The sequence below is a fragment of the Pelodiscus sinensis genome, chromosome 3, assembly GCF_052426305.1.
Source record: "Pelodiscus sinensis isolate ZL-2025 chromosome 3, ASM5242630v1, whole genome shotgun sequence".
In the NCBI taxonomy this organism is placed as follows: Eukaryota; Metazoa; Chordata; order Testudines; family Trionychidae; genus Pelodiscus; species Pelodiscus sinensis.
Window position 1 is genome coordinate 105,249,788 of NC_143054.1, and position 24,375 is coordinate 105,274,162.

General features: G+C 39.9%; 1 protein-coding gene across 1 annotated transcript in view; it reads right to left on the reverse strand.

The window, feature by feature from the left end:
* The window catches only part of EPM2A (EPM2A glucan phosphatase, laforin), a 57,385-nt gene that overhangs the window by 27,112 nt on the left and 5,898 nt on the right, over window positions 1–24,375 (reverse strand). Inside the window, exon 2 of the mRNA XM_075924371.2 lies at window positions 6,491–6,665. Coding sequence (XP_075780486.1) covers window positions 6,491–6,665 — 175 coding nt within the window. The remainder of the gene's footprint in view (window positions 1–6,490; window positions 6,666–24,375) is intronic.

The following is a 24,375-nucleotide window of genomic DNA, read 5'->3' on the forward strand; positions in this document are numbered from 1 at the left end:
TATAGAATACAACTCTCTGCTTGTTCAATAGTACTTCCCTCAGGCAGCATGTTATACCTGTTCCCGTTGACCTGCACTGGCTTCCTATACATTTCTGATTGCAATTCAAGGGGCTGGTTTGAATCTATAAAAGGATCAGGCTTTGCTTATCTTAGAAACTGCAATACCACCAAAGTTGAAATCAGCTGAATTATCTGAGCTAACAGTCCTCTGGTTTACATCTGAGAAAGTTGAGGACGAGGATCCTTTGTCTCCTAAACTTATTTTCTCTCTTCCTTCAGTCTGAATTTGTTTCCCTTCAAGCCACAATGCAATTCCTATCTATTTTCTAGGCTTTGTAGGTGAGGACTATGCAAAGTTAATGAGGATGAAGGTCTAGAGCACTAGAATCTGTCCTCTGAATCTGGTCTATATCAATGCACGTTAACAGATTGTTAATGCATGTCAGCAGGATCCACCTGAATAGTCAGACTGTGGCAGGCAAGTGGAGATAGATTCACACCCCAGCTTGCTGTGAACTAAATGTCTGTGTAGACAAGCCCTTGCACTCTGTGGGAAAGGCTGATAGTGGGAGGTTAATGAGAAAGAAGAATTTCAATCTGGGTAGGTTAGGTAACATCTTTCACTGGTGAGAAATTGAATCCAATTTTTATTTGTATGTGCTTGTAGCCAGACATGAACCCCATCTTGTTCCCCTCTCCCTCCCCCCGTCCCCCCCAGAGAGCAAGAGAAAGGCAGCTAGTCTTTGATGCCCTGGGAACGCAGGTGTGCTACCTGTCCCTGACTCTACCATAAACAGAAACCAGACAGTAAATGGGCTAGCTGACTACTGGGAGGCCTCCCGTCGCCCTGATGGCTAGTATCAGTAATTGACACGCCTGCACTGTCCCAGGAGAGGAATCTTCGCCCATCACATACCAGAGGTGCCTATTGTCTGCATTTTCCCAGGTGTGAATTATGCTTTGCACCCTTCGTGGGAAACTTGGCATTCAAAGCCATTTTTCCTAATTGGCCACTGGAGACCAGGAAGAAGCCTACGTGACCCAAGGGGTATAAAGAGGGGTTTAGTAGCCCACCCCATTTGAGCTCCAATCACCTACACCTGCTGGCAGGTATTGATTGCCTCCCGAGGTCCGTGGGACGCCCAACTTCGCCCTACTTCTTCCCGAGGGATTGAGAGAAAGACGCTGGCCATGCCAAGTCTGGAACGCAGGGGTGAGAATTGTACCTGCAATGTGTTTCTTTATGTGTACACTTTAATTGTCACTCTGTTATAAGTTTAGTTACTTTATTATAGTTTCTTAAGGCAAACTGCTTCATTTCTATTGTAAATTGCCTTTGGTAAGGTGATTTAGCCATAAACTTTGGAAATAAGTGGGTGCCCTCATTCACTTATAAATATATATATATATTGAACCAAGTTTCTTTTATTTTATTTTCTCTTTCTCCTATAAATAAGCCAGTGCATGTCAAGCTTCTGACTTGAACCCGTGCTGCTGTACCCGAACCGAACACAAACAAAAGAACTTCAGCCGGTCAAAAGGACAGGTATAGGAAGAGCTTGGGCGTTTTGGATTGTGTCACTCCCAGGTGACAGATCCGTTGGGGCATCTCTCAGTCTTTCCCAGACTGCCCACTGCGAAGGGATTTCTGTATCCTAGCAGCTAAAATCTGAGGTGTAATAAGCTCTTCCTATAAACTCGGGGCGTCTGAGAGCCTGTTGGCGGCCCTCTGCGACGGGACCCCGGTCCTAGCAGTAAAGTCACAGACGTTAAACTATTTTTCGGGGTGCCCTCCAGCCTCCTAGGCTGCCCACTGAAACAAGACTTTGCGTCTCAGCAGTTGAAGACTTGGGTGTAACACACACACACACACACACACTGCCCTGACCATCTCGGCTGACAGTGCTTGAAACAAAATTTTGTTCAAGCTAGGGATAGGCACAGTTTTAAATAAATGAGCCCAGAGAATACAGATAAGGTTCTGTTCCCATAATGTGGATACCTTCCTCATTCCTCCCCTTTCCACACGTGCATACGCACTTGTTTTTTAAAATAACTTAAATTCTAAATTGTTTTAAAAAGTATCTTCTGCATTTAATCCCTCTCTTCCCCCAGAAATGGCATCATACAACTCCAAATGACATTAAACATAGATATACATAGCACACATAAATAAAGTGACTTTTTAAACTATTCAGTAAAAGGTTATTTCTATTGTTAAGTAACCATTAGAACAGATGTAAATAAGTTTAAAATTGTGACTAATAATAATTAGATAAAACTAACATTTCAAGGATGGATAGCCAAGCCTTCACTTCAAATGTCCTGTCTTTGGATGATCTTTGTACTACAAATATGGCACAAAATTACTTTTTTACATTTAATTTGTAAGTGACTCACTAAAATTATTGGCTTTTTTGTATAATTCACATCCCCATATTTCTCCCTTAAAATCACTTGTAAAACACCATTAACTTAACTGAGGAAGAAGCAGGCCCTTAGTGACCTTTTACAAATACTCCCATCTTGTTCCTTATTTTTAATGAAAAACTGCCTTGTATTTTTTTTAAATTTACTTGCAATACAAAGGGATGACTTTGCTCTGTAGCTCATTATTCCTTAGTCCGGTTACTGATGCTATTACTGTATTGCTGCGATTCTCAAGTGAGGCCATTAGAGCTGCATATGGTCACCACGCTGACACCATAACTTTTGGGGTCTCAGAGCCCCTTCCCTAAGCTCTCTGCCATGGGTCACTGGTGCTGCTTTTTTCCATCAGCAGCCCAAGTCCATGGTGAGCCTTGTGCTGTTTCAGTGTAGCGTAGTAGGGCAGCTGCCTCTGGCTCAGGAATGGAATCAGCCCTGAGAGAGAGGAGTGTTGAACAATTCCTGTCAAGAACCTTTGAAATAAAAACTAGTTCATTTGCAACTGGTAATTTTAGTGGTATTATTAGAAGTACATATCATTCCTTAAATGGAAGAGATTTATTTTCTTTATATTGACACTTCCAAATAATCACATGATTATATTAGCACTAGTTTAATATTTTCACTGTCAAAATTGTAACCAACATCAATTTGCTATGATCACCTTTGTGAACCACAGAGAAAGCTTGTTCTTGGCTTTTAGTCCTAAAAGTGGAAAGCCCAGTAAACATCAGCAGACACTGTCCCTTACTTTATAATTTAACCATAATGTATTGTTTCAACTTTCTACTGTAGCACCAGTTCATTGCCGATTAGTTAAAAGTAGCTGAATTTATAATTTTGTAATAAAAATTCAACCCAGGAGGACACTTAGTAGCTGAATGGATTTCTTAAATGCACATTTAGTTCAAGTTACAGGAATGAAAACATAAGCATTTTGGTTTAGCTTTTTTTTTTCAGGTTAAATAATTCATAGATGGCTGCAAGGGTGAATAGTAAATATTATTCATTAAGGCAGAATAGAAATCAATGGGTTTTTAAAAAAAATCCATCACAATCTTGACTTTTAAAATAAAGTCATATTTTATTCCTTATTTGTTAACCTATGTGATCTGATCAAATTGGCACAGGCTAATGGGGTTGCCTCCTCCTCACTAGTTCACCTAAGCAAAACATCAATCAGTTTGAAGTTTCTACTCCCCTGTGAAACCACACCTAAAACCTGTAGCCCTACTCCTTTTTCAGGTGAGTATTACCACAACTCTAAAGGAACTGCATAGTTTACTAAGAAACTGGGATACAGGGAGGGAGAAAGGATGGCAAGTGTCTATGCTGGAATAACCAAGCCCCAAGGACTCAAAAGCATATGTAAGGAGCAAAATTTGATTGTGATGTAGTCTCACCAGTGAGATTCAAAAACACAGTTTTCATATAAAACGTAGGAGAGAAAACAAGCTGAATCTAAATAAGGAGAGTCCAGTGAAACAGAACATAACTGTGTGGGGAAGAAAAAAAACAATAAGAGCAGGCATTCAGATCCCAGTCTTCATTTACTCAAAAAAGTGAGCCCCTCATGAGATCTTGGAACTCTGAATTCATACACTTAATTCTACATCAGGCATTAATGTTTCAATAAAATATAAAAGGAGCATCAGGGTTTTGCCTTGCACCGTTCCTCATCCATTCAGGGTTAGCTCCTATGCTCTCAAAAGATTGGAAGGGTCTGTATACAAGATTGAAAACCTCAAGAACACTGTTTGGGAAGCTTAAAAATCCTGCTTGAAACCTGTAAGAGAATAAAGTGGCTACAGAACTTTCTAAAGGATTGGGATATGTGGAGTTACCACAGCACTTAAACAACTCTGGGCAGATCCAAACCATGGCAGTATTTTTCCTTTCCTGTTTTGCGATTACAGTAGAAGGTGAAGAGAGAGGTGCTCGATTTAAGAACCAATTTATGAATCACATGTGAGAAAAAAAATATCTTTTTGGAAAATGATAAATGGCAGGAAAGGGCAGCTTCAGGACTGTGCTGTAACATGAGGAAGAGACTTTCTTGTGCATAAGCAGACTTCTTGTAGACTGAGACACTGCCTGTTAGTAGTCGAATGTTGCTACAACTGCTGCAAACTACATCAGTACACCACTGCCTACATAGCCTGTCTCAGTTTCCTAGTTGAGGGAGATTTGGAAATACTAAGTAGGAGCTGAAATAAAACAAACTAATTAATATAAAAAAAATAAAAATAAAATCCAAACAAGTGTAGGGTCCATTTATGGAAAGTTTGAGGGCACCAGTAGAGATTAGTGATTGCAACATCTTAGTCAGGCTGACAAGTTAACTCCAACATACCCCCATAAAGCGGTCAGAATCTTCATTTTCAGTCTACCCTGACTGAAATAACTTTCTTGTATTTAAAGTACATATAAATACCTTTAAAACCCGCTTGTCCCTGCCAAATGATGCAAGGTTTCCATGACTAATCATGCTCAGTGACTTCACTCTCTCATCTGCTCAATTTAAAAAAAATCAAATGTTCACTTTTTACCCAAATTCAACCTGACACCTGCAAATCAGGTTACTCTTTTCTGCCTCTACCATTATCAACAAAAATACTGCAATCACAGCTCAGCTGAAAATGTCTGGTTGGTGTCTGAGGCTTTACAGAACCATGTTCACTCTTCCATAGCTTTTATTAGTTCTGCAGCACATAGAGGAATAAAAATATTTTCCCCCAACAAATGAAACAGACAGAAGTCAAAGATAAACAAGAAGCAGAGATTCTGAATAAGATATTTTTTGCATAAAATAAGGCTATTCACCACGGAGTAACTGGAGTTTTTTGAGATGTGTAGTCCCTCTCGGCATTCCTATGGCTGTGCCCCATGTGCCTGAGACTGAAAAATTTTTCACTAGTGGTGTCTGCTGGTCCGTGTCTGTGCTCTGTGCCTCCTCATGCTCCAATCAGGGGACAAAAGAGGTGGCACAGACTGCCTGCCTGCCTCTTCAGTTCTTACTGTACTATGAATTATAGTACGGTTCCAAAGCAAAGAGAAGAGAGGGCTGTCATGGAATACACATAGGATCACACATCTTGAAGAACTCCAAATAATATGAAGTAACGTGTCTTCTCCAAGTGCAGGTCCCTTTGCGTATTCACTGTGTGTGACTCTCAAACTACACACTTTGAGGAGGCAGGTATGAGGAACATGCTGCACCCCAGATCACAGGACCAATGTTCCAAAGGAAACATCTATGGATGAAGCTTGCTTAAGGCTTAGTAAAAATACCTACTGAGCCCATTGCAGCAAACCCACAAAAGCATCTTGTGCTTTGGCACAATGAGCCCTCACACTTTCTTTTCATAGCTAACATGGTTAGTGTGACCTGATGTCCCAATTTTATAGGGACAGTCTTGATATTCAGGACTTTTTTTTATATAGGTGCTATTAACCCCCATCCAGATTTTACACTTGCTATCTGGTCACCCTAAAGAAGCATGAAATATGAAATCCTCACAGAGACCCTTTGCAATACAATTGCATCTTCTTTCATTTGCTCAGTATCACTGTTGCAAAGGTAAGGTTCTTTGGCTGCTTTAATTGTGCACTCTTGTAATAACATATTTGGGCTTCTTTTAAGTAGAACTGTGAGTTTTCTGGGTTTGTTATACTGGTTTTGCAATAACTACAACAGCTCTGCAAAGATTAAATTACCCTCAAATTACTGATCAGTATTCCCACTCCATGGGAGATCACCACTGACCAGAGGGGCCAACAGAACTGCTGGGCCTTTGGGCAAGAGGGAAGGGGAGGTAAAGCTGGCTCTGGATTCCCAGAAGGGGTGAGACCTTGGGCAGAAGGGGCAGGGTGCAAGCTTGCCTCCCCCCACCAGTCCTTCAGTGCCACCTGAATCATAACACCTAGTGCTCCAAGGGCAATTTAAAGGACCCAGAGCTCCCAGGCCCTTTTGAATCATCGGGCCCCAGAGTAGTTGAGATTTCCTCTTTAGCTGCCAGGATTGAATAAGCTCATGAGTATTCTCACTGTTTGTTTTTTACCTGGAATAGTGAATGGCTTGATGGCCTGCGATATTAAAATAGAAGTCAGTTGTGTGCTTCATCTCATCAGTGTGTCCAGAGACTTCAATCCAGTGTCCTATTGGCAGGCAGTAAACACCATCTACCAAGTTGCTTTCGTTGTAGACACAACAACGGTCGTGATGGGGTCCATTACCTGAAACAGAAGCAGCAACGTACACAGCTTGTGAATCAACAATGTTGTTTACACAATCAAAGTAGATGTGAATTTAAATATGAATGTAAGGTCTTTGAACAGGGACTGTAACACAGGGTGGCTGAACTCAGTACATGAAGTAGATATAGCTCTCTTCTCTGCCAGAATCGGTGTTCCCACTTGCCCAAGTTCGAGGGTAGGGAAACACTTGATGCTCTACAGAAAAAAGGGGGAATAGGAGACAGTGAATCAGATGCCTGAGTGACGGTCAGAAAGGGCAGATGAGAACTGCCAGAGGTAGAAGGTGTTTCCGGGGTGAAGGCTGAAAGCAAGGAAAGCAGCAAAAGGGGCTTTCTGGCTGGCATCCCAAACCCAGAAAGAGTGCGTCTAGACTACAGGTTTTTTTCGGAAAAACAGCCATTTTTCTGAAAAAATGTAACTTACATCCATGCTGCTATTGCATTCTTTCGAAAGAAAATAGAAAGAATGCAGAGGGGTTTTCTGACATTGGTAAACCTCATTCTACGAGGAAGAACACCTTTTCTAAAAGAGGGTATGTCCACACTACCACCCTAGTTCGAACTAGCAGGGTAATGTAGGCATACCGCACTTGCAAATGAAGCCCGGGATTTGAATTTCCCGGGCTTCATTTGCATAAGCCGGCCGGCGCCATTTTTAAATGCCGGCTTGTTCGAACCCCGTGCCGCGCGGCTACACGCGGCACGGGCTAGATAGTTCGAACTAGCAAGCCATTCCGAACTATCTGTACGCCTTGTGTGGCCATGGCCAAAAGTGCCAGTGTATGGTAGCATTCACGCGCAAGATGGCTTGAGTTTTAATGACTGCTTATACTGTGTGTGGGAAATGAAACATGTCGGGGATTTTGTTGTTTGCGTTTTGGTAATACACTAGACCCAAGGGTATTATTTAATAGAGAGCCTACATTAGCTTTACTGAGGATACTAAAAGGCAAAATAGAGGCAGGTTTGCCTGTCGTGCTGCACCCTGAAGAAATGGAACACTCCAGATGAGGCTATTCTATGACAGACTCCCACTTACTATCTGTTTGGAGAACACCCAGCATAACACAATTCATATTACCCAATCTGACTGTCCTTGCACACAACCACAAAATGAATGCTTAGCAATCACCATCACTGAAACCTTTTAAAAGAAGAAATAAGAGGTGCTGTATAGGAACCCAAATCCTCAACAGGCTATTACAAGCACCTAAAGGTTACAAAATGGGAGAGATTAAACAGTTTTTCAAATGTATGTCTCTTTGCTGCTTCCCTGCAAAGCTCTGCATTTTCCCTGCAACTTTCGAGAGCATCACTAGTACCTAAAGAAAATCTCATCTACAATAGGAGATTTTTCATAAAATTTTCCACTATTGCTATCATCAGTTCAGCTCCCCATGTGGTAAAGAAATCTAGAATAGACAATGTAACAGGTTTTAAGTACCATGTTGTGTCAGTCTGCTCTCGGCAGGGTGTTTAAATGCTGGGGGTCCTATCCACACTAGCAGTTCCCATACTTAAGTATATATCCAACCAAAACCCAACTTCCTCTCTCCATTTACACATTTGTGGTTTTGTCAAATGTTGCAAGGAAAACAAAAAACTCAGGTCTTGACAGATAAAGAGCCTTTCCATTTCATTGTTATAATGCTTTCACTTGTCATTTTTAAAGGTTAGAGTTAAAAGGGTTAATTATGCCTCTTCCTTCAGAGGAATGCTAAGAAGGGGAGATAGCTAAAGAACCCAAATCAAGGTTCAACACAGATTTGTGGAAAGCAAAAGGTGTACTAGCTTGTTCTGCCATCAGTCTGTTGGTCCCAGAAACTGGGTGAGGCACAGGAAGGCAGTATGGAACCTCAAAGGAAACCAGTGACTTTGTCTAGTATAGGGAAATAACAAAGGATGCTCTCCACAGCACCCAGGAAACATCACAACTTTTAAAGGTACTATATCGCCAAGGGCTGATCCTGATTGTGATATTGCCTCAGTCCCACAAGAGGCGTAATTAAACTCCTAGGTTATGTCTACACTGGCGGGTTGTTGTGCCAGAAATATGCAAATGAGGCTAAGTGTGGAATATTGCCGAGCCTCATTTGCATATCTAATGAGCCACCATTTTGCGGAAGAGGCTCTTGCGCCAGAAGGAGCATCTACACTGCCCATTCTTGCGCAAGAAAAACTCTCTTGCGCAATGCCCTCATTCCTGAAAATAATGAGTGTAGCGGCATTGCGCAAGAGACATAGCCCTATTGTGATTGTGAGATTGGATCTTATATCGTTGGGGGTTTTTTAAGTTTTACGTTACACATATAATATGTAGCTCAATCAATAATAAAAAGCAATATCTATTTTTTCCTCACAAAAGCAACAACATTCAAGCAATAGTACTTGAAGTATAAAATCACATACTAATATCTATTTTCTTTCTCTGTTATTGAACTGGCATAATGACCAATCTGTCCCTATCCTTCTAATACAAAGATCAATTTTAAAAACTACAGTTCATATCTACAGTTAAAGAAAGATGAAAATACTGTTTTTCTATTAAAGAATTAGTGTGGAGCACAAGAAAACTATAAATATAATTAGGGTTTCTATTTTGCCATTTATTTTATAATACGATATCTGCTAAATTTGCAAGGTCTAATACCAACCAGGGAATATCTCAGTTCAGTGAAACTGTGTGTTTTTTTAAACTATAATTTATAGGGACAAAAAAAAAAGATATATTTCAGTAAACTCACTGCAACTGTAAAAAAAAAATGAGACTGAATAACACTGAGGTCTTAACAAGTAACAGAATGGTTGCTTGTGTGGATAGATAATCGAGTAGATGTAAACTACTTTCATTATACTGTTGCTTACTGAGTAAACAGATATGAGAGACAAATAAGAGTTATAGGAAATTTACTGTGATGAGAGCAAGTAACAAATACTAATGCAAATTATTAGGATCATCATTTAATAATTCTTAATTTTCTTTTTTTAATGCAGCACTTTTTGCCCTAGTTATGTGTTATTATTTCAAATATAAAATAAGGAATATAAAAGTACAAGGGAGAAAAACACTTCTGCCACACCTGTTGCTTAAATATTATATTCCATATACAATGATACAATACAACTGCTAGTAAAATATGGTACTCAGGACCAGCTTATAGCTTTTAACATTATGAATCTTGTCCTTTTATGCATATTTTTATTTCACATCTTTCATTGTTAGGGTTGCCAGGTGTCCGGTTTTGAACCAGACAGTCCAGTATTTAAGCTTTCCGGTTGGAAAACAAATTGAGAAAATATAAATGAGAAGATATAAGTGTCCGGTATTTTCTAAATAAGATGTAATGTAGATTGTGATGTAATGTCAAGTGTGTCCGGTATTTTGGTTGAAACCATCTGGCAACCCTATTCATTGTATGTTTTTCTTGATGCTTTCAAATAATATTTCAAGACAGCAGACTACATCAAAAGTACAATTAAAGTAGAAAAACAGTGACATTTATAAACACAAATACACCATCTGAATACACGATGGTTAGGACTATCTGGGTAGAGCTACAGCTTCCATTTTCTCTTTCTCTCTCTCTCTTTTTTAAAGTTTATAATAAAACTTATTTCAATGGTAAGGTTAAAGGGCCCAGTCCTGAAGGCACAGAACAATTCTCCTGTATATGGATGACTCGTGCCAATAAAGGTTGCAGAACTTTCATGAAACCCACTTATGATAACTTCCTGAAGTCACTTTTTACAATGTGAACAAGTCTAAATAAAATATTTTTCTTTATAAATTCTGAAACGTTCCTTTGTTATATTCATTGAATATGTTATATTCATTGAAATATATAAATGATAAATGAAATGTATAAATGATGCCATCCACTAAATGGCCACATTGATTGCCTTCTTCAACAGCTTTGGCCCTCTTTCTCAATGTTTACTTTTCTTATCACCCCTCTTCACCTACTAATTCCATATCACTATATTATTTCCCCCCTTTCCTGGCCTGCTTCAATTTATTCTACAACGTTCACTCTCCCTTCATACTGACAGAGGCGCACCTTCCCTCTACTGGTCTAACATCACTTCTCAGCTCTTCCTCTTGCGCCCTTTCCCTTCACCTCTGGCAACACCCATTCCAAGCCCACATTGGCCTTTTCACTTTTTTCTCTTCCTCCACTTCCTCTTATTCTTACCCTTTTCTCCACCAATCACTCCCGCTGGAATTCTGCAACATTATGCGATGCAGGATTTGCTCAGAATCAATGGTCGTTAGACAACTTTATTTTTCATGCAGCATTTGCTACTGTGGCTGCTCCCGCCTCCTATAGAAGGACGGGGTCCATGTGGTTGAAGAGTAAATAAGAGGATGCGGGTGCAGGACGGTATTGCCAGTGCTAGGCAAAAGACATGGAGACAGCAGGGACCCAAGAGCCTAGATACAGCAGCTATAACTGCTGACACTCATTTCATTCACACTGTAGGCTCCCATGGGCATGGAAGACACACAGTGAGGAGAAGGGGAACCCAACGACTGGCAGAGAAGGGGAGCTGTGCCTTGTGGCTATGCTCCCTGCCCCTCAGGGGGACACTGCTAGGCAGAGCAGTGTAGGAAACGGGCACCAGGGTGCGTCCAGCACAGTGACTGGTTGCAAGCTGTGCTCCTCAGGCCACTCCCAAGAGTGCCACGCAGTCAGGTATGTGATGCCCTCTGCCCAAGGACAATGCAGGTCTCTGAGGAACTGTGGGACAGTCCAGCCACTGTCTACCTCCATCTTTGCATGCACTAACAGCCAGGGAGCTCCTCAAGCTCAGAGCTCATTTTTATTGCCTCAAAACTTGACGTAAGGTACACTAGGAAGTTTGTCAAGCATCAGCTTTTTAAGGTGTTGGACACATAGCCACCTGCATTTGGACAGTTTGCCCTCATACTCCTATTTCCTTCATGCTCTCTTTTTTTGTCCCATTGTCAGTTCAAAAGTTTTAATTCATTAAAGGTACAAGTATAAGGAAATCAAATTCCCTGCATTCCCCATGCTAAAAATGCTTGGCACTATATAAAGTTAATATGCCCCTGACGAGACTACACAGCATTCTGCAGAGGTACAGAAATAATATCTTTGTTCACGTTACATCCTGGGAAACAAGGATACAGAAAGCTTAAGTTACCTCCTGCCCAAAGTCTCACAGCAAATGAGCACCCAGAGAAAACCCTAGAGTTCCTGGTTCCTAGTGTGGGGTTCATTTAACAGGGCTGCACTTGCCTCACCATTTAGATCACAACTTTTATTTTACCAAGCACTGAGATTGACTTCCATATAGATTATTTTTCAGATAGAAACAGGGACAAGGAGCATTTTTTTCTTGGGGGTGTAAACTTTGTGCCCTAGTTTGAACATTAGTTTACTCAAAATGACTTAAAGGACAATGAACTTTGGTCATACGAACAATGTTTTGTGAACCATACTCTGCTTAGAGTGACAATCCACTAAAAAGGCCTCCATTATAAGGCTTCCCTGATAATACAGATATTTTACTTCACTTTATTTTCTCTTAACAGTTGTGATTTTTACGTTTTATATTTGATTATTTGAATGAAAACCCTACAAAATTCTTTTGCTAAACATTTTTTTTCTTTTTGGATGTGTGTGTTATTTCATTTTATTCACCTGGGGTGGGTTCTGCTTCCCATGGGCATTGGGGCAGGCGGCCATGTACAATACCCTACTCTGCAAGTTGGGCCCAGTTTCACACACTCTAGGTATTGCAACCTGAAACTTTTTTGTCGCCTGTATGTTGTTACAAACAAACTTGCTGACAGGGTTGTTTTTTTAAATAAATTAAAATAATTGAAACTGACATGATTATAGTGTGTTTTTTTGAAAAAAATGCAGAATTTTAAAATAGTTACATTTATTTTGGCTTAGAATTTTTCCAGATGTAACCCTTGTCTCTTTTTAGTGCAGTGTAGGGGTGCTCAACTTCCTTTATGCTGTTCCCTGCTCTGGGGATCTTGCTTTATTTTTTTTAAAGCAGACAATCTGTGACATTTCTTACACTCACTTCCTCCATCTTTGTTCTTAAAGGCTTTCTCCCTATACCACAGACAGTCAAAGGAGAAGGCAACAATAGAGGCAATATTCCCATTCATCATGCTCTCCCTTTTCTAACTCTTTTCCCTCCTTCCTCTTGAGTTTTATGCAATCTGCTGACTAGCTTCCTCATCTCCTCATCCTATTTTCTCTTCAATTTGGCTTCCTGGTCCTCCATTTCCTTTCTTCCTAGTCCTCCTCCTTAATTCTTGATATCATTAACTTGGCAGTTGAAGTTCTTTTCAACTTTACCATCAGTCACTTCCTTTCCCACATGGCACTAAATTTACAACCATAATAAAATCTTACCACTTCTTCAAGTTAATAGTCTTCACTAAACCCTGGTATCTCTCATCTGTCACTTTCAAGTAGCTTCCTCTCTTTGATCGCTATTTATCATTAAAAGAGGTGAAGGAATAAGCAATCATCACTTGGGTTTTATTTTTTTTAAAACACCCTCTATTTATAATAGTGCATTTCACTCAAAATCACATCAAATTACTTTAGTAGCAATTTTTATGCACATCATATACACATCAATCATTCCACTCACCACTGACAAACAACAACAACACAGAATGCACAATTTGAAACAGGAAGGGAAGATGAGTTTGAAGAAAAGAAGTGAGATAATCATTTATAATTCATATACTGATTTTAATAGCATTCAGCATTCATGTCTTAGTTTTTTTCCTCCATAACTATTTAAATAATAAAAAGTTGTGGCCCCATATGGAGCAGAACTGCTGACACATTCTGTGGGACTGTGTCACAAATAACTCTAGTAGGGGAAACCTTCCCTGCAATAAAATGTATTTGGCCATAGCTAGGTGAAGAAACCACTCTAAACTGGCAATACAGAATAGACTCACTTCATGACAGAGTGAAGATGAGTGAGCTATGCCTGCTCATTGAGGGTATGTCTACACAGCAACATTATTTCAAAATTACTTAGTCCATGTCTACACAGCAGGTAGTTATTTAGAAATAATGTTGAAATACTGTCAAGCTGGAAGACTTCTTACTCTGACTCCTGTAACCCTCATTGTAGGAGGAATAAAGGAAGTTGGAGGAAGAGTGCTCTATTTCAAAGTAAGTGCTGTGTAAACACTCCAATTTCAGAATAAGGTATTTCGAAATAAGATACACAATTGACATAGCTCAATTTGCGTAGATTATTTTGAGTTAAGCCCTGCTGTGTAGATGCACCCTAAGGTAAAACATTGCAGTCATGTCTGTGAGAATTAGAAGCCTGCAATAGAAATAGTTGGCACGTCAATCTAATAGCTTTCAGTTCTCTGTCACTGGTGTGTAAAACTAAGTTCTCTGAGAACCATAAAGCTGGCATCTGAAGAGAACTAAAATGGGCTCCCCATCCCAAGACTGAAGCATTTGGCCATAGCACGAAAGTTGGTTGTGGATGGACAAATGGAACACATGCACACATATTGGCTAGATCTATCAACCAATGTAGGGATGTGAGGATATAGAAAGGCACTCTTACCGCAGAGTCCATCTGATGGTAGCTTGCTAGTTAGACAGATGTCTCTCAGCCCTGCAAGGGTTCTGAGTCGTAGCCTGATGTAGTGAACCACATACATGCAAGAGGCCATGTGACCCAAAAGTTTCAGTTTTGTGTTGTTGTGATCAGCAAACCTATGACAATTGATTGAATTGCTTGGAATCCGGAAGAAAGGCCCTGGCTTGAGATAATTCCACTGCAATCCCTATAAACTCTTAGGCTATGTCTACAAAGCTTCCCTCTTCTGCAAAAGCCTATGCAAATGAAGCATGGATTAGCATACTGTCACACTTCATTTGCATAATTAATTAGGAGCTGTTTTTGCGCAAGAGGTTTTTGCACAAGCGGGGGTTTTGCACAAAAAGATGCTGTGTAGATGCCACCTTTTTGCGTAAAAACGGCTCCTAATTAATTATGCAAATGAAGTGCAGCAATATGCTAATCCATGCTTAATTTGTAAAGGCTTTTGTGGAAGAGGGAACCTGTGTAGACATTGCCTTAATGTTCTGGACTGGGGAGAGGAGATATTTTTGTATCAGGGTAACACTAAGCACTTGCCATTTGGACTGGCCTTTGACAAGACAGTTATGTAGATAGGCATTAATATACACTCCTGCCCTTAAAAGGAATGCAGCCACTATAGCCATGGCTGAGAGCAGCCTACTTGTTAATAGGTAAATTAGTCTCAGTTTATAAGTACTCACATTGGAACAAATATTGAATAATGGACTCTTCATTCTAGCACAGTGTTTCCCAATGGTGTTCCGTGGAATCCTGGGGTTCCGTGAAATGAAACTAAGGGTTCCATGAGAAAATTCTACTCACTCCCCTGCCGAGCCCATAGGCAGGTCCCATTGGAGCTTTGCCAGCGGGGGTGGGCTTCTGGCGGTGCACAGCTCTGGCCACTCCACCACCCACTGTGGCTGCCCTACTACTGTGCATGGCGCGGCCCCCTCTTCACCCCACAGGACAGCCCTGTCCCACGGGGCCTCCAGTGGCCTGCAGCCTCCTCCTACTTGTGTGCAGACGGCGGCTTGTTACAGTGGCCACTGCTGCCAGCAGGGGAAGGGATGGCCAGGTCTGAGGCACCAAGTAGCTGCTCCCAGACCTTGGTGTTTTTAAACTGCTTCCTGCGCCCTGACAAGGGCCACGCAGAACTCGGTTAGGGCTCTGCCCCCTCCCCTTGGGGTGAGCTTGGGCTTACCTCCCCCCCTCCCAGGGTGCGCTTGGGCTTGCTGCCCCCCGTGCTGCCGCTCTCTCTCCCCTGCACTCCTCCCCACCCTGCTGGAGAAGTGGCAGAGTCTGGTCTGGTGGGGAAGGTTGGGGTTTCTACACCTCTCCCCTCGCCCTACCAGCGGGAAGCCTAACCTGGTGCTGCAGTTGTGCTGGGATCCCTGCTGCATGAGGGAGACTGAGCTCCCTCTTCCACCCCCCTGCTGGGGGAATGACAGCATGCTGCCTGGAGGCTTTCCCTGATGCAGCAGGGTGCCAAGCCACGTACGCATTGCCCTCATGGCCAGACCCCTCACCCAAATCCCCTTCACTCACTCCCCTGCCAAGACCCCGCATTCCCAGCTTGCTTTGACACCCTGCCCCAAGTCCCCTTTTGTACCCTCCCTCCTGGCCAGACACCCTTCCTCAAGCTCTCTCCTGTATCCTCCCTCCTGGTCAGGACATTGCAGATCATCTTCACGATTTATACACATACAGCATGAAGTATTTTCCAACCATAAATGACAACAATAACTGGATTTGAAATCCATTAAGTATAACAGAAAAGCCAGTCGGTTTTTCTACACAAGATTAATTGAAATCACTTCAGACAGCCAATTAATACTAAAATTTAAATACGTTTCTCTGATTACATTTGGGGAGGGGCTTATGTCAAGAATATTAAGCTTTATCAAGACGTGCAATTCATCAGTTGTTACCCTTCACCAGCACGTACTTGTACGAAACTGGGTTCTCAAATTATGCAGCAACAAAAATGAAATACAGAAATTGACTGAATGCTGCATGTGATATGCGAATCCAACTTTCCAGTATTAAACCAAATACAAAAAAATTTGCCAAGAAAAAAAACACTGTTTGCATTGAAAACTGCCAATATAATGAATATTAGTTTTTTAGCTTTATTTTTGTACACATTAAATGTGAATTTTGTTTTTAAATATGTTCAATTAAACTAATTGTTGATCTCATGACCTTGTTTAGCATTTGTTTATTATTATCCTTATTTATTTGTGGTCTACTTTTTCAGCTCCATATATAAGACTGTTATTAGGGGTTCCGCAAAATTCTTTCAAGCTTAAAAGGGTTCTGTGGCCAAATAAAATTGGGAAACACTGATCTAGCAGATAAAAGTATAACAGAATCCTGTAGCTGGAAGCTGATGCTAGACAAATTCAGACTGGAAATAAGCCATAAGTCTTTAATTGTGAGGGTAAACAACTACTGGACTAATTTACTAGTGACTGTGGTGGATTCTCTCTCTCTTTTAATTTTTTCAATCAAAATTCAATGTTTTCTATAAATGATCTCCTCTACATATTATTTTAGGGACCTGTCTTTTATGGGCAGTTAGACTAAGACTATGTCTACACAGCAGCGTTATTTCGGAATAACTCATGTTATTCCGAAATATCATAGTGTGGGTCCACACTACCAGCCTTTATTTCGAAATAATGTCAAGCTGGAGGACTTTTTACTCTGACTTCTGTAACCCTCATTTCATGAGGAGTAAGGAACGTAGAAGGAAGACCGTTCTTCCTTTGACTGCCTACTGTGTAAACAGTGCCAAAGCCGAAATAAGCCATTTAGATGTAAGCTAAGCAATTGATGTAGCTCAAGTTGCATAGCTTATTCCGACTTTAGCCCTGCCGTGTAAACGTACAATAGAAGATCACAATCATTCCCTCTGGCCTTGGAATCTATGAATAATCACAAAATATCAGTATTATGCCATTTCAAAGTTCCTGTATGTTTTAATCACCAGCATTTCTTTTTCACTTTTTTTCCCTTCTACAACCAGTGTTAAAAAAAATAAATTCAATTTTAAACTCACCCTTTCGTCCCTGGGGTAAAAGAAAATCAAGCAAAATATCCTGTGGGAAAAAGGCCACGCACAACAAAAAGGATATATTTTTAAAAGCTCAGACCACTTTATAAATTGATCTTTTTCTTTAATCTTGATTGTATTGATTTTTTTCCTCTGGGAACAAATGTTGGTTTAATTTCTGAGATGAAGGCAAACTTTAAAAATGTTGTGAAATAAAATCCAGTCATGTCCAATGCTTTTCAAATATTTAATCCATGACTTGACTTAATCTACAGACCTCTCTCTCCAGTCATAGAATCATAGAACATTAGAATTGAAAGAAACCTCGAGAGATCATCAAGTCCAGTGCCCGGCCCTCATGGCATGACCAACCACTATCCCGATAGATGCCTAGACACCTATCCAGCCTGCTCTTAAATATCTCCAGCGATGGAGATTCCACAACCTCCCTCAAAAAAGGCAATTTATTTCAGTGTCATGCACGTCATTCTAATTAAAGAGCAAAGAATCTGGATAAGTTTATGAACAGATATAGGTTTGACTAATATGCATCCTGAAATGAGGAAATGCAGTGCCCTATTTTCCTGCATCAGTGAGGTCTAGAATAATTGTATTTGGCTTGTTACAAGACCATCTTTGAGAACGGCACTTCAAAAGCAAAAATGTTTTTTTAAGAGGAAACTAAATTAGGAAATATAAAAATATCTTTATGGTGACTAGATCATCGGGGCCTGATGTTTTTGTGCCTTACTTGATGGCTCTCATTGCTGCTGAAAGCCATTCTATGGACTCTGCTAGAAGAAAGAGTTATACAAAAATAAAGCAATTAACAGTATTTCATATAGATCAATCTTCACTATTATTTCAAAGCTTTCAGGATTGCACATATGACTCCTGCACATGAAGCACACATGACTCCTGTCTCTATTACAATGAAGATTAAAAACAATTACTAATCAACTGAAAAAGTGCTGGCATGAGGACAAGGCACAAATTTGACAAACAAAAATGGCTGACGCAAGGGCAGCCAAATAAAGATGGAGGGAGCTGTATAGGACCCAATAGATGGGAGAGAGGATAACGCCTTTAACAGCTGAACTTAAAGACAAAGCAAAAAGAGCATTCAGTAACACATCTGAAGAGGTGGGCTGTGCCCACGAAAGCTCATGATACCATCTACATGTTTTGCTAGTCTATAAAGTACTACCAGACCATTTGCTTACTTTTGTTAAAGGTATGCTGCAAAAATATATAAGCAATTAAACCAAAATGTTCACATGGAATAGTCATGAATATAACATATTAAAAAACAGATTTAAAACAAAAAATTGTGAAGGATTATATAAGTGGTAATGGGGATTATAAGAAAGATCCTGATGGACCTACAGGCTGTGTCTAGACTGGCCAGTTTTTCCGGAAAAATCAGCCGCTTTTCCAGAAAAACTTGCCAGCTGTCTACACTGGCCGCTTGAATTTCCGCAAAAGCACTTACTTCCTACTGTAAGAAATCAGTGCTTTTTGCGGAAATACTATGCTGCTCCCGTTCGGGCAAAAGTCCCTTTTGTGCAAAACTTTTGCGCAAAAGGGCCAGTGTAGACAGCTGAGATTTGTGCAAAAAAACCCCGATCGCAAAAATGGCGATCGGTGCTTTTTTGCGCAAAAGCGCGTCTAGATTGGCCACAGACGCTTTTCTGCAAAAAGTGCTTTTGCGGAAAAGCGTCCGTGCCAATCTAGACGCTCTTTTCCGAAAATGATTTTATCTGAAAACTTTTCAGTTAAAAGCATTTCCGGAAAATCACGCCAGTCTAGACATAGCCATAGTGTCTAAGTCAATCAGAATAGGGCACTTTTGAAAATCAGGCTCCCAGGAGAAAGCCCTACTCCTCCTCCACAATCACCGTGGATCCATTGACAGAAAAAAGCAAACTGACACCCTGCTTGCCCACATCCCTGCTCAACATAAACTCCTTGTGTAGTTTGCTTGGCAGTCAGTGTATTAGCTCTTGCAGTTAGTTGCCTCTTCAGAGTGGCTATGAAGAGGCTACATGGTTTACACAAAAATTCCTACCCTAATCATCCGCCCAGTTCTTGGCTCGGCTATGCAGGGTTTGAGTCTATGTGCACAAATCCCCCCAAAGGGCCCAGTTTTTGTCTTGCATTTATTATGCACATAAAACTCCCATGGACATAACAGGAGATATACATTCATCATACCTTCAAAGTTGGGCTCTAAGGGTACATCTACACAGCAACATTATTTTTAATAGCTAGCATTATCTTGAAATAACTTAGTCTGTGTCTATACAGCAGGAAGTTATTTCGAAATAATGTCGAAATACTGTCAAGCAGGAGGACTTCTTACTCCGACTCCTGTAACCCTCATTGTAAGAGGAATAAGAAGACACGCTCAATTTTGAAATAAGCTACACAATTGATGTAGCTCAATTTTTTGAACCTTATTTTGAGTTAAGCCCTGCTGTGTAGACGCACTCTAAGGGAGCATCTACACAGCACTCATTTCAAAATAGAGCACTCTTCTCCGACTTTCCTTTCTCCTCGTATAATGAGGGCTACAGAAGTCAGAGTAAGAATTCCTCCAGCTTGACAATATTTCAACGTTATTTCAAAATAACTGCCTACTGTGTAGATGTAGACTATGTTATTTTGAAATAATGTTGCTGTGAAGACACACCCTAAATGTGTAGGCTAAAATGTTACAAATAAATTCATCTAAAAATTAAATTAGGTATTTGCACCAAGAAGAGAAAATCCTGAGGCTAGAATGTCTCCTGAAAATTAATGACATCACAAGCACCATAAACCAAAAAGATCTCTCTGTTTTAGAGGTGTAAACATCCATTAAAAAAGTGAACCAGTTAAACAATTATAATTATTTAATCAGTTAACCATACAACTGGGGTCCAGCCAGCCTGTTGCGAGCTGGGGGGGCTGCTCTGGCCAGCTGAGGTCCTAGGGCTACTCCCCCTGCCCAGCCTTCCAGTTAACAAGTTACCAGGAAAGCATGCTGGTAAGGCTAAAGTTTACCGGGTAACAGGTTAACCTTTTACTTTCCTACTCTGTATAACTTTTTTTTTAAACAACAAGTTTAAAAAAACCTGTAGGATCTAAAGGGGATGTAGAAAATTGAAAGATTGTAAAGGGCATGCATTTCTTGGTCTCCTTCTCTTAATACATTACAGTGAAGAAAACCCTCAGTTTTGAGATGTTCTATGACCTGTGTTTTACAGGAAGTCAGACTAGATGATCATAATCGTCCCTTCTGGCCTTGAAAACCATGAATAATCACAAAAAGTCAATTCTTCTGCTGTATATCGTCTACAGTACGGTGTCAGTATCAGCAGTTACAACAAATGCGCTTCCACTGGTACACATAGAATACTCAAATTTACTTATGTTTTATAGTAGAACTGTTTATTAAAGTCTCCCTGTTGGCTAATTGAATAAAATTCAATCTTAGATGTCTTGGAATAAGCTGTGCCTCAATCCAACCAAGACTGAATTGCTATTGATTGCTACAAGATAGAGGTATGGGAGGGTTGAACTTCCACCACCTGAATTTAGCAGGGTCAGATATTATGGCAATTGATCCTAGTAGAAATTCTTAGTGTCATTTCAGTCTCTTGTCTATATCATGTCGACATATGAAAATTATATCAATGGAAAATTCAGCTGTGGTCTTGATTTCACACAGCTTATGAATATTGCCAAGATAAAACACTTGTTTTCTATGACTCAGAGAGATTCTTACTCCTGAACTGAATATACTTAATTATTGTGCTTTTCAGTGCTGGCCTTCCTGCTGTCTCAATATGCAATCTTTTCTATAGGTTCAGAAGCAGCAGCTAACTTTCTTACACTGGTTAAGTATAATGACATGACACTAGTATTCATTTCCCAGACTTACAGCACTTCTAGAACAGAAACATTGTTTTTTAAATACATCCCCCGCCATAAGTTAATAACATGTGATTAGTTTCAACTAGCCATACAGTAAATCCTGGCATGATCTTTTCCAGCAAAGATATAGAGAATTTGGGCTTGGATTTTTGAGATAACAAAAGTATGAAATTAAAAAATTCCCTATAGATTGAGGGACTTCAGAGCATGAAAGTCATGCCAGCCAATTTTAATCCTTTGCTGACTCATTAAGAGAAATCAGTAAAATACAAGGATGGTATGATGTGCATATTTGAATCACATACACTTGAAGATCAGTCATGTTGATTTTTGCCCATCTTTAAGTTTGAATTCAAAGTCACAGTGATATTTTAGGTGGACAAAAATGCTATTGTGATCTGAAACATGATTGCACAAATTTACAGAGAAACTGTTTAAATGCAGTCACATAAAAATAGGAAAGCATGATCCTGTGGCTGATTTCAAATTGATTCCCATTTACTCTCATCAACAATGTTTCCTCACATGAAAGGCATTAATATATTTACCCTTTACTCTCTCAAGGAAGTTATAGGTTTTCAATAAATCATTCTATATTACACATAATTACTCAATGTCAACATCATTATGCTTTTCTTCCCTCCCTTACATTACTAATTTAAAACTAAGTTTGCTGTGGGAAAAGAGAATAAAATCCTACAGGGCCTTAAAAATGAAGTATATTCCTATGAAGCTGCCTTCTACAAGATTTGGGGAGGTATTTGTTATATACAAGTAAAATGGTGACACCTAGTGGAAGTAATGATCAGTAAATAAAATGGCTACCTTAAAAAGAATAGAGAAATTCACCTCTCTTTTGTTTTACAGCTGTTTCCTTCAGGGGATCAGCATATTAGTTTGGAGGAAGGAAAGGAATAATAGGACAGGGAAGAAATAAATTAATTGCCTGAAATTCCGCTTCCTTAGAGATTTAATGTAGAATTCTTACTTATCCCCTTGCAATCCCCCTACTGCTGCCATACATTTGAAAAGTAAATTTTAAAAACAAAAATTGTAATTCGGCATATAACTTACATTCACTCCTTTAAAAAGTTTCCCCTTAAACAGAGTCCTACTAGCCTCGTGCTATAGAGCTAAGCCAGAAGAAACCTGCACAAACTGTAGATTTAAAACTAAATACAGGACTATGTAGCACTTTAAAGACTAACAGATGGTTTATTAGATGAGCTTTCGTAGGCCAGACCCACTTCCTCAGATCAAAGTTTTGATCTGAAGAAGTGGGACTGGCCCACGAAAGCTCATCATCTAATAAACCATCTTGTTAGTCTTTAAAGTGCTACATAGTCATGTATTTTGTTTCAGCTACACCAGACTAACACAGCTACATTTCTATCACTATTGTAGATTTAAAGTTTCATTACATAGATTCACTAAATTCCACATTGTCAACACAATGCCATGAGCAAATGAATTAAAAGTTTCTAACAAGCTGCACACAGCCAGAATTCTGCAAGCTCAGAAAGAATCTCAGAGGTTGCACCTTTGCACGTCTTTTATAACATTCCGCTCAGCTATGACATCATGTGTCCTGGCCACTTAGAGCCAAGAGCGGAGGCCTGAAGTATGCAGAGTTTTCTTGAGTGGAAGAAACTGAAAGAGGGGAGCTACAAAAAAAAAAAAATCAATAAAATAATACAAAGTAAAGACGACGCAAGATGGGAATGAAAAAAGCTGAAGGAAAAGCGAGATTGAAGAAAGAAAAGCACATGGCATGTGAAACAGGATCCTGAGAAAAAGTAGACCACTGATCACACAACCACTCACTACTTGGGCTGATAATTCATGCTGAGTAAGGCAGTGATGAGAGCACTGAGACAGTGCTCAAGAAACAGTAACTGAACAGACCTAGCTGTGGGAAGCAAGGAGACCCACTGGACTGGGAAGAGTAACATTTAAACCCAGGGACAGCTGTTCTGTTTCTAAAGCACCCAGCATGTAGGCATTAACACCAGTATCTTGACCAGTTAGTTTAATGTGAAATAGTGCCCTCTTCTCTTTGGTAGCCAACATAGTTACATTTTAAAAGACAAAGAATCCACTACCATTTACGGAGTTATTTTTATTCCACAATGACAAGAGCAAAGCCTGGTATGTATGTAGAATGCTTTCATGGAAGGAGCTAAAACATAAGCCTGATTTAAAGTTGTCCAGCCTGCTTGATTGCTCTTGAACAACACAAAAGTGTGCTTATTATAAAATATGCAGTTTGCTTTAATTATTATTTGAACTATAATGTGCCATTTCCCAATTGAGAAAAATCCAACTTCAGTTGCCTAACCCAACTTGGCAGGGACTGGGAATGCTGCAAAGAAAAGCATGCTCAGCCCCAGGCTTTGTAGCATAATTGTTTCTAAACTGATTTTTTTTCTCCAGAGTTTGCCATAAGGCATCAGCTGCTCCTGAAAACAAGAAAAATGAGAGATCGGCACAATTTCATTTGGAAAGCAATGAATCCCTAGAAAACAAAATTGGGAAGATTAATGTGAACAAGATAGTTTGGATTTTTTTCCAAACTAATCAGGGTTAAGTACTTTGAGTGTATATCATGTCATTTTATAGTAAACACACCCTACCCATTCTCTACCATTTAAATTAGTGAATTCACGGGGAAAAAACCTGAACTAGTATGTTAAAAGACTATAAACACAAGTCAAGAATTTCAAATATTACTAGTTATTTCTGATGCCAGCATGTTGCGGCTGCTAATTTGCATACTGAAAAAGGCACAATCCCTGCTCTGAGGAGTTTACAATACAAAGACAGACAAATAGTGTAAGAGAAGGTGTACAAGATAGTTGTGAGTAAATATATTATATAAATATTTAAATAGAAAACTTTTCCCTAAAGACTCTTCAAGCTTATCATTGTTAGTCATTAACTTTTCCATTAAACAGAGGTGCATCTTCAGAAGGGACTTGAATGTAATGAGGGTAAGGGCATAAAAAGCAAACAATAAGGTACTGTATGTAACATTATTTTGACCACAATGCATATAGATTTGTGGTGTAAATGTAAGCCAGTAACTGGGGGTATGTCTACACTA